The following is a 12,039-nucleotide window of genomic DNA, read 5'->3' as shown; positions in this document are numbered from 1 at the left end:
TAAATCAGGAAGAAATAGAAACTCTGAACAGACCAATAACAAGTAGTGAGATTGAAACAATAATTTTAAAATTGCCAACAAAAAAAGTCCAGGACCAGATGGATTCACAGCTGAATTCTATCAGGCATTCAAAGAAGAATTGGTACCAATCCTACTGATACTGTTCCAGAAGATAAAGAAAGAGGTAATCCTCCTTAAATCATTTTATGAAGCCGGTATCACCCTAAAACCAAAACCAGGAAAGGATATAACCAAAAAAGAAAACTATAGACTAATATTCCTGATGAACATAGATGCAAAAATCCTCAACAAAATGCTAGCTAACCAAATCCAACATCATATCAAAAAGATAATACACGATGATCAAGTGGGTTTCATACCAGGGATGCAAGGTTTAACATATACAAGTTAATAAATGTGATATGTAACATAAACAGATTTAAAAACAAAAATCATATTATCATCTCAAAAGACACAGAGAAAGCATTTGACAAAATCTAGCATTCCTGTATGTTTAAAACCCTTAGCAAAATTGGCATAAAAAGGACATACCTCAAGTAATAAAAGCCATCTATGACACACCCACAGCTAACATTATGCTGAACAAGGAAAAGTTGAAATCATTCCCCCTGAGAACTGGAACAAGACAAGGATGCACATTTTCACCACTTTTATTCAACATAGTACTTAAAGTCCTAGCCAGAGCAATTAGACAAAAGAAAGCAACAAAAGCCGTCCAAATTGGTAAAGAAGAGGCCAACTGTCGCTGTTCACCGATAATATGATTGTATACCTAGAAAACCCTAAGGACTCATCCAAAAAGCTCCTATATCTGATAAATTCAGTAAAGTCTCAGGTTACAAAATCAGTGTACACAAATCAGTAGCACTGCTGTATACCAACAGTGACCAAGCTGAGAATCATATAGAGAACTCAACCCCTTTTACAACAGCTGCCAAACAAAACAAAACAGCAACAACAACAACAACAACAAAAAAAAAACAAGAAATCCTAAAACAACAACAACAAACCTTAAAAAAACAAACAAAAAACCTGGGAATATACTTAACCAAGAAGGTGAAAGACCTCTACAAGGAAAACTGCAAAACACTGCTGAAAGAAATCACTGATGACACAAACAAATGGAAACACATCCCATGCTCATGGATGGGTAGAATCAATATTGTGAAAATGACCATACTGCCAAAAGCAATCTACAGATTGAATGCACTTTCCATAAAAATACCATCATCATTCTTCACAGAACTAGAAAAAACAATCCTAAAATTCATATGGAAGCATAAAAGAGCCTGCATAGCCAAAGCAAGACTAAGCAAAAAGAACAAATCTGGAGGCATCACATTACGTGACTTCAAGCTGTACTACAAGGCTATAGTTACCAAAAAAGCATGGTACTGGTATAAAATAGGCATGTAGACCAACAGAATAGAGAACCCAGAAATAAAGCCAAATACTTAAGAGCCAACTAATCTTCAACAAAGCAAACAAAAACATAAAGTAGGAAAAGGACACCATATTCAACAAATTGTGCTGGGAAAACTGGCAAGCCACATGTAGAAGAATGAAGCTGGATCCTCATCTCCCACCTTATACAAAGATCAACTCAAGATGGATCAAAGACTTTAAGAGGTAAAGCCATAAAAATTCTGGAAGATAACATTGGAAGAAACTCTTCTAGACATTGGCTTAGGCAAAGACCAAGAACACAAAAGCAAATGCAACAAAAACAAAGATAAATAGATGGGACCTAATTAAACTAAAAAGCTTCTGCACAGCAGAAGAAATAACCAGCAGAGTAAACAGACAGCCCACAGAGTGGGAGGAAATATTTGCAAACTATGTATCTGACAAAGAACTAGTATCCAGAATCTACAAAAAACTCAGATGAATCAGCAAGAAAGAAACAAATAATCCCGTCAAAAAGTGGACAAAGGACATGAGTAGAGAATCCTCAAAAGAAGATTTACAAACAGCCAACAAACATATGAAAAAGTGCTCAACACCACTAATTATCAGGGAAATGCAAATCAAAACCACAATGGAATATCACCTTACTCCTACAATGGCCATAATTTAAAAATAAAAAACAACAGATGTTGGCTTGGATGTGGTGAAAAGGGAAGAGTTTTTCAACGCTGGTGGGAATGTAAACTAGTACAAGCACTATCGAAAACAGCATGGAGATTCCTTAAAGAATTAAAAGTAGAACTACCATTTGATCCAGCAGTCCCACTACTGGGTGTCTACTGAGTGGAAAAGAAGTCATTTTGTGAAAAATACACTTGCACAAGCACGTTTATAACAGCACAATTTGCAATTGCAAAAATATGGAACCATACTAAATGCCCATCAACATAGAGTCTTTTATCTACACATTGGGTACAGTATACACTGCTTGGATGACGGGTGCACTAAAATCTCAGAAATCACTAAGGAACTTTTCCATGCAACCAAACACCAACTGTTCTCCCAAAAGTATTGAAATAAAAAAATTTAAAAATTAGCAAACTGAGTCAGTATACAAAAAGGATAATCATGACTGAGTAGGGTTTATTCTGGGAATGCACGTGTGGTTTAACATGAGAAAATTGGTGTAATTCCCCATTTTAACAAACTAAAAAAAACCTTATATTTATCTCATGAATGTATAAAAGACATTTGAAAATCTAACATTAATTCCTCATAAAGACTCAGCACTTTTTCAATTTGATGAAGGTTATTTTTGAAAAACTTACAGCAAACATCACACATAATGGTGAAGGACTAATTGTTTTACCCTTAAAGTCAGGAACAAGTTAAGAATATCTGCTCTCACCACTTCTAATCAAAATTGTACTGGAGATTTGAACCAGTGCAAAAAGATAGGAAAAGAAATGAAAGGCATCCAGATTAAAAAGGAATAATTAAAACTATCTTTTACTCACAGACGACATGACTACCTATGAAAAAAAAATCTGATGGAATCTACAAAAGACCTACTAGAACTAATATATACAAAATTAATATGCAAAATTTAGTTGTGTCTCTGTATAATAGCAATGAACAATCAGATTGAAATACCATCTACAACAGTACAAATATGTTACTTATAGATTAAATCTGACGAAAGATATTCAAGACTTCTACGGTGAAAACTACAAAACATTTCTGAGAGAAATTAAAGAAGACCTAAATATGTGGAGCGATATTCTATGTTCGTGGGATATTGAATCTTTAAATCAGTTCTTTGCAAATTCAGTAAAATCCCAATCACATTTTCAGCAGGAATTTTTGTAGAAGTTTAATTAATTGATTCCAAAATTTATGTGAAAATGGAGATAACCTAAAACAGCCAGAGCAACTTTGAAAAAGAACAAAGCTGTAGGATAACACTAACTGATTTCAAGATTAATTATTGTAAGATTCTTTTTTTCTCTCTCTCTCTCTATTGCCCAGGCTGGAGTGCAGTGGCATGATCTCAGCTCACTGCAACCTCCGCCTCCCAGGTTCAAGTGATACTCATGCCTCAGCCTTCCCAGGTTCAAGTGATAGTCATGCCTCAGCCTTCCGAGTAGCTGATACAGGTGTGAACCACCACGCCTAGATTTTTTTTGTATGTATTTTTAGTAGAAATGTCCAGGCTGATCTTGAACTTTCAGCCTCAAGTGATCTGCCCACCTTGGCCTCCCAAAGTACTGGAATTACATGTGTGAGCCATTATGCCTGGCCTAATTATTATAAGATTGTTGTAATGAAGATAGTGTAATATTGGTGCTAAGGTCAACAGTAGGTTAATGGAATAGAATTAAAAAACTCAGAAATAGACTCAACGTATAGACAACTAATTTTTGACAAAGGCACATGGCACTGTAGTGGAGAAAGAATAGTCTTTTCTCTCTGAAACAATTGAATATCCATATACAAACTTTTAAAAAACTCAATCCATACCTCGTACCATATACAAAAATTAGCTGCAAATGAATCATAGACTTGAATGTAGAATTCAAACCAATATAACCTCTAGAGAAAACAAAACATAGGAGAAAATCTTTGTGACCTTGGGTTAGGTAAGATTTCTTAGAAACAACATTAAAAGCACAATACATAAAAGAACAAATTGACCAATTAGATGTCATCAAAATTTAAAACCTTTTCTTTTTGAAACGTACTGTTAAGAGAATGAAAAGACAAGCTACAGACTGGGAGAAAACATTTGCAAATTACATATCTGACAGAGGACTTGTTTCTACAACATGTTTTTTAAAACTCTCAAAACACAATAATACAAAATAAAAAAAACTAATTAAAAATAGGCAAAAGATTTGAACTTTCCAAAATAAGACATCACATGAAATGACACTCAATCTCATTAGTCATTAGAGAAATGCAAATTAAAACCACAATCAAATACAACTACACATCTATTAGAATGACCAAAACTAGAAAGATTAAGCAGTCCAAGTGTTGGTGAGGATGTGGAGGTGCATCCACACCATGGATACTATTCAGCAACAAAGAGGACTAAACCACTGGTGCGTGCAACAGCATGGATGAATTTCAAAGTAAACGTGCTGAGTGAAAGACGCCAGATCAAAAAAGAATAAATATTGTTTGATTTCAGTAATATAAATTACAGAAAGTATAAACTATAATGACAAAAATCGTATCAGTATTTGCCTGTGGTTGGCAGAGTAGAAAGGGTGGGAGTGAGAGGCATGTGGGAACATGGAAGCTTGGGGGGCAATGTGTCATGTTCATTATCTTGATCGTGGTGATATTTTCATGGGTGTACACATAAATCAAAGCTTTTCAAAAAGGATGCTTCAAATATATGTAGCTTATTGTATGTCAGTTCTATTAGGTTGGCACAAATTACTTTTGGTGCACAAATAATTGCAGTTTTTGCCATTACTTTAATGCAATTACTTTTGGTATAATTACTTTTGCACCATCATAATACCTCAATACAGTAGCTTTTTTTTTTAGAAAAAACTTAGTGCACCTTTCCAGTTAAACAGAATACGAATAATGGAGTAATAACTAACATCTCCAGAGAATCAGGAGGCGCCTGCACTATGCTAAGCATCTGTTTCTCTATCTGTCTGTCTTTATTTTATCCTCATGACAGCCTTATGAAATAGATGCTCTTCTCATCCCCTTTTCACAGAGGAGGAAACTGAGGTTACGTAATTTTCCCAATGCCACAAGGCCAGTAAGCTGTAGAGCCAGGGTCTGAACCCCGGCAGCTTGCTCCAGAGCTTGGACTGTAAACCACTGTAGGTGTCAATTAATTTTTATGTTTTGCTGTCATCATTTCCAGGGAAATATTGCCAGAGAAGCTGCATCCGAGGAAGCTTTAACAGCAGTCCAAAGTGGAAATGTTAGTGAACCGGAGGTAGGGTTTGAGGAGGGCCTTTGCGTGCCCTCTAGCCACCCCATGGGTTTCACACCTTTCTACCTCAGAGGATTTGTGCCCTTTCCTCCTCCCAATCTCCCTGCCTGTCTCCACCAGTTCACACCTACCACCTCCTTTAGGACTTGCTGCACCAAGCCTCACCTCCTTACCTCTTCCCCTGCTATGATTAATCTTTTCTTCTGTATCCTCTGCATGGCCTGGACTGTAAGTTGCATTTTCTACATAAATTATTTGCAAAAATTTTAGTAAATACAGCTTATCTCTCCTTCCCGTTGCCCAAAAAGAAAACATTTTGGAGAGGCAAATCATTTGTAAGAGTTTTCTCTGTGTCATATGCACATACATACACTCCTGTCCGTGTCTAGGTGTGTTATTAATGTATGTCATTTACATGCATCTCAGGATTTTGGAAGTCCTCCCTCCTGTTACAAATTCAGGCCAAGGGGCGTAGCATCTTCCACCAGTGCAGTGGCCATCCCTGGGAACTTCACCATCCTTTGTTGGTTTCCCTTCACCCCACCCATGCCTTTGCAGGTGGTCTGTTGACCACTCCATTGGAGTGTCCCTTCTGTTCCCTGCCAGAAGCCTAGTGGTTCAGGAAGAGATTGGCAGGGTCCTGGGAACCCTGCTCAGGATCTCAGACTTTTCCTAAGAAGCAGAGGAGGGTGTTGCAGGCTTTTGAGTGGGAGATTGGTACAATAAGGCATTTTCATTCCCTGATGATGAGCACAGTCCTGGAATTTCAGTAGTTTCCCAAGAGCCTCTTGGTGATGGATGGACTGACTCAGCAACAGAAGCCTAGAGAACCCTTGAGAAGGGAATGGAACATGGGGCTTAGTCATATCCGTAGAGGCACTGGGACAGATTCACTCAACACTAAGCCCAGACACTGAAGTTCTGTCAGAGGGCCAGGTTCTCCAACCCCTCTCCTCTCCAGATTCTGACCAGTGAAGGGGTCTACCCAGAAGTCAGCTAGGGATTGAAGTACCCCTTTCTCATGGTTAACACTGAACCAGACAACAAAGCTTGGACCGAGAACACAAATGGGCTTCCCATTTCTCTTACTGAATTAAATGCCCCCATGTGGTTGTAGTCAGGCCTCACCTGTGGGGCAGGGTCTCCCCACTCCCAGCTAATTGCATGGAGGGGAGGAGAAAACACACAACCTGGGAGCAGGATGTGCTGCCAGAAAGAGACAGCACAATGCAGGCACAGGGTCCAGTGTTTGAATCTCACATTAGCATATGCTGTTGGAGCCCCACCCATATCCTCTAGCACTTATCCTTCCTGAGCACCCTGTGAGGACAAGGACTGCAAGTGCCTGGTCTTTCTTCCATGCCGCGTTTGCAGCAGGGCAGGCTGTTTGGGGAAGCAGCCATCAGCTAGTGACTGAAGGGATTGGAGAATCAATTTGCCAGCTCCTTCACCTCTTAGGTGGGACCACTCTGCACTGTGTTCTCTAGGCTCCCAGAGATCCAGGTGGGGTTGATTCACCATAGTCACCCACATCTTGAAACACCCCATGCTGGCAGCCTCCCCTTCCTCACCTTGCACGCCACTCCTCTTACAGAATTTCCTGGCTTTGCTCCCCAAGTAAACTACTGACTCTGAGACTCTTGGTTCAGGGTGTGTTTCTGGGGCAACCTGCACTAGGAGACTCACTGACCAGTTGGTCACTCCCTGTGCCCTAGGGAGGAAAGTCGGGGTGTAGAAGAGGACAGCAGTTTTCTCTCTAATATTCCTAAGAGGGTAGCCATTCCCTTATGAACCCAAGCAAGGATGTGGATGGAGGGACAGGATGCCTGCCCCCACCACTGCATCAAACATGTTGGAACCCCGGAAGACACCTGAGTCAACAAGGTAGATTGATCTCCTATTTTTATCTCCTCTCCCTACGGGAGAAAAACACTGAAATGACAGTAAAGGAATAAAAAGGGCACAGATCCACAAAGATGAGTTGGAGAGGAGATATTGGAAGATAAGCACTTTAAAAATATTGAGAATAAAAAAATCAATGGAGGAGTTTACACTGGCTTAGCACAGCTGAGGAAGGTGAAACTCAGGCATCTTTATGGGAGGACAGACTGGTGAAAAGTGTGTGAATTCTGCACAAGGCTGAAGACTGGAGGTTTGCAGAAGATGGGGTGAGGAACTGGGCTGAAAAGCTGGGCAGTCTGATGTGGAGTGACTGGAACACTGGATCCCTGCAGACTCCAGTTAGGTTGTCAGCCACACCCCAAGTGAGAGGATGAAATGACTATTCTCTAGAGAAGTTGAACAGACGCTGCTGCTAATTCAGATTTAGCCTGTGCTGCATGGGTGTTGTAACGGTGAAGAATAGAGAACAGACAAGTAAGTGGAATTCTCCATTTCGAACAGAGGGATCCACAGCCCCTCCTCCAGCCATGCCTTCTCAATGCCAGGAGCCAGGCCTTGTATTAGTTTCTATTGCTGCTATAACACATTACCCCAAACTTCATGGCTTATAACAACACAAATGTATTATTGTGCAGTTCTGGAGGTTAGAATTCCAAAATGGGTTTGAGCGTGCTGAGCTTCAGGTGTAGACAGGGGCGTGTGTTCCTTCTGGAGACTCTAGGGGAGAATCTGTTCCCTTGCCTTTGCCAGCTTCTAGAAGCCACTGGCATTCCATGCCCTGTGTCCCCTTCCTCCATCTTCAGAGCTGGCAGAGCAGCATCTTCCTCCCTCTGACTTGGACCTGCTGCCTCCCTCTTAGCAGATCCCTGTGATTCCACTGGGCCCACCCGGATCATCTAGGAGCGTCTCCTCATCACAGAACCCTTCATGTGATGACATCTGCAAAATCCCTGTGCCCTGAAAGAGCATATTTACAGATTGCAGGGACTAGGACCTGTAACATCTTTGGGGGCCACTGTTCCATCTACCACAGTCCCCCATACAGGATATTGGAGAACTTAAGACCCAAAAAACTGACAGGCCCAAAGAAAATGCCTTCAGATAATGTCACTGAAGATGGCCACCCAGTAATAATGCCAGATCTCTGCCTGATCGCCCCATGAAGTGCCCCAGTTAGCCAGTGTCTGTGGAGTTTTGCCTCTAAAGCATGTTGCTTTTAGGAAGCTAAAAATGTGCTCTAACGAAAGAAGGCCTAAATGATGAACAAAAAAGACAAAGAAAAGACCTGGAACTTACGAAATAGGAGCTGCAATACAGGCAGGCTGGCAGAGCTGCGAGTCCAGATTAGAGGGGAGAAAAAAGGAAGCTCATATATTATCTCAAACGCCTGATCATTTGGAAAATAATAGTGACCAACACTTGGCAAATCTGATAAAGGAAGTGAGAAACTTAGCAAACCCAGTGAATAAAAACTAAGCACATAGATGAAAACATTGTCATATTTCACTACTTTGCTCAGCAACAACAACAGAACTTACACATTCATGTTAGTGTAAATACTTAAGGATTTAACCCTGAATTGTGATGTAATTATCCTGGGGGATAAGATGTGGGGAAGAGGGTAGTATAAGAGGGATTAATCTAGCCACTACATCAATATCCAGTAGGAAATTCTAAAAACTAATGAATTTAGAAATAGCACCATAAGCATATTGTTCAGAAATATAGAGGTAAATAAATACCCAAAGAAATGAAAAGGTTGAAAGTTCTATTCAATGGGGGTAAAGACTTGGAAGGACAGAGAACTGCTGATTTTCTTAATAAATGTTTGGTGCTAATATAATTTTAAATTTTTCTATATGCATGTATTACTTTGATTTAAAAGAACTCCATGAGGGATCTCAAAGGGAATCATCTTCTGAGTTATGACACCTTTTTAGATGCACCTAAACCAAGACAGAACAGCCTCAGCCCTGACTTTCCAGGTGGCTGTGGTCCATTGGACCTTCCTGGGCTCCACCTCCCCACCACAGTTACTCCCAGGACCACCTGACCAGTCCCAAGATCCAAAAATTCTTGTATCACAATGAAAACAGTTTTGGGGACAGAGGTGTTTTGCTTCCAGAGTTATTATTATATATATATAATACTACCAGGCTCTAATCTCTACCCCGGGATGCAGTTAAAATATGGACCCTATGTGAAAGGCCAACTGAAACTATTTGTCTCGTGTGGACCTTCAAGTGAGAACTAGTTTTTTTTTCTTTCTTTTTTATTTTATTTTATTTTAAGTTCTGGGATACATGTGCAGAATGTGCAGGTTTGTTACCTAGGTATACATGTGCCACGGTGGTTTGCTGCACCTATCAACCCGTCTCCTAGGTTTTAAGCCCTGCCTGCATTAGGTATTTTTCTTAATGCTCTCCCTCCCTTTCCCCCGTACCCCCCTGACAGGCCCCAGTGTGTGTTGTTCCCCTCCCTGTGTCCATGTGTTCTCATTGGAGAACTAGTTTTTAAAAACATTTTATGAATTTTGAGTATCTCATTAAGAACCTCTCCTTAAAACCAGGCCTGGCCCAGGATGAGTTGTTTTGGGTGAGACAGTCACACCTATCCTCAGAACGGTGTCAGGTAGAGATAATGCAACCACCAGCCCACTAATTTACAGGGAATTGACAGGAATCTCATTGGCTCCTCCTGTCTCCTTGCTCCAGGACATAGAAAAACTCAGTGACGTCTCCACTGGATATGCACAGGATCACCATGTGAGCAGTAGGAGCTTGGCATCACTCTTATTGCCTGAAGAGCCCGTCCACTTCCGCCCCATCTACAGGGGAGCCTCAGCTGCTTTTTGTATTCAGCTATTTTGTATTGATGAGAAATACGAAGCAAGGCAAGTACTGACCTTCTGGCTGGCTGTCACAGTGAGAATCTCTTCTGGCATTGGTGGCCCAACATTTTAACTTTACAGAGCCAGTAATTTCCAAACCTGGCCTGCATCCTAATCTCCTGGGGAATTTTTAAAAACCACAAATTCCTAAGCCCCATCCAGAGATTCTAGTCTATCAAATTTTAATGAGGGCTACAGAAGTGGGCTAGAAAGCTGGCCCACCTTTGTAACAATTGGGAATCTGGAAAATTATCACTTACATGACCACATGCTGCTCCCATTCTGTAAAGTTTGCATTTCTTGGAGAATTTGGATTTGGGTTACTAGTTGTCTAGAGTCTTCGTTTGCAAGTAACAGAAAATCCAACCAAACTAGCTTTGAAAAAAAAATTGAATAATTGCCTCACATAACTAAGGATAACTCCAGTGGTGAGACTATTTTAAATATGGCTTGATCTAGGATTTATTTAGATAAACAAATCAAGGACCAAGTTTCTCTCTCTACCTCTTCACCCTGTGTGTTAGTCTGTTTTCATGCTGGTGATAACGACATACTCAAGACTGGGTGATTTATAAAGAAAAAGAGGTTTAATGAACTCACAGTTCCACATGGCTGGGGAGGCCTCACGGTCATGGAGGAAGACGAAAGCCATGTCTTACATGGCGGCAGGCAAAGAGACGATGAGAGCCAAGTGAAAGGGGTTTCCCCTTATAAAACCATGAGATCTCGTGAGACTTATTCAATACCACGAGAACAGTACGGGGGAACCGCCCCCATGATTCAGTTATCTCCCGCAGGGTCCCTCCCACAACACCTGGGAATTATGGGAGCTACCATTCAAGATGAGATTTGGGTGGGGACACAGCCGAACCATATCACCCTACTTCCCTGCTGTTGGACCCCTTCTCAGAGGAGTGCCCCATCCTGGGCCTAAAACCACTGACAGTCTCAGGTCTGCATCAAAATCCAGTGAGGAGGACTTGCCAGGGTGGGCCCAGCTTTTTCCAGCCAAAGTCTTATGAGGCCTGACAGGACTGTGTGTCCATTCCTGAGCCAACAGCTGTGACAAGCCCATGCCACAAGGAGATGGAGAAGATGGGCTCCATCCCTTAGCTCATCCTCCATGCCGAATCTGCAGCTGGAGCCTCAGCCACATGGAATATCTGAGCAGGGGATAAGTTGACACCCAACAGCAATCCAGGGCTACAGCAAGGAGGAGGCATGCATGGTGCTGGGCTTTGTCTAAAACCCTGGCGCCCACCAGACCTCACAGCCACCCACCCCGCCCCTCCAGAACACCCACATATTCAGTGCTTGCTGTTCTCCTGTGGTCTGGACACTGGACGTTGCCCTCAGTGCCTGGATTCCACATCTCCTTAGCACCCATTCCTCATCTGTTCATAGAACCATCTCGAAGAGGAAATGATTGGCCCATTTTGATGGAGTGGAAGGCTCTAGATTGTCTTTTAGATGACCAAGAATAGCTGGACGGTTCCTCTTCAGAGGATCTGTTTAAACATGTTCCCAATCTCCCAGCATCCCCTGTTGTACTTTAACTTTTTTCATCTTGAGTTTTCAGCTTCTATGGAGATCTGGGACATTGAAAAGAAATTCTTATTCTAATTATGTTGTAGGCATCTAAAAACTTGTAAAGCCTTTATATTTGTTGCCGTATATTTATTTTATCTGTACATTTAAATATGATTGTGCTTAGAGTATACTTTTTGAATTTTGAAACAGGAATTTGATGACCCATTGTGGTTTGCCTATGAATGTACATCTGCAGCCAGTCAGAAAATCTTCAACAGATAAAAGGGAAAAAGATCAGAAGCAGCCTATAATATTTCCCACCTCT

At 41.1% G+C, this 12,039-nt stretch overlaps 1 protein-coding gene across 1 annotated transcript in view; it reads left to right on the top strand.

Annotated features, from left to right (window-relative positions):
* Nucleotides 1-12,039, top strand: part of CFAP61 (cilia and flagella associated protein 61) — a 319,261-nt gene that overhangs the window by 112,922 nt on the left and 194,300 nt on the right. The window contains exons 10-11 of the mRNA XM_030826708.1: nt 5,321-5,395; nt 10,009-10,187. Coding sequence (XP_030682568.1) covers nt 5,321-5,395; nt 10,009-10,187 — 254 coding nt within the window. The remainder of the gene's footprint in view (nt 1-5,320; nt 5,396-10,008; nt 10,188-12,039) is intronic.

This window comes from Nomascus leucogenys, chromosome 13 (assembly GCF_006542625.1).
Source record: "Nomascus leucogenys isolate Asia chromosome 13, Asia_NLE_v1, whole genome shotgun sequence".
NCBI classification, from domain to species: Eukaryota; Metazoa; Chordata; class Mammalia; order Primates; family Hylobatidae; genus Nomascus; species Nomascus leucogenys.
The sequence above is the reverse complement of the archived record's forward strand: the minus strand, read 5'-3'. Positions and strand labels throughout refer to the sequence as shown.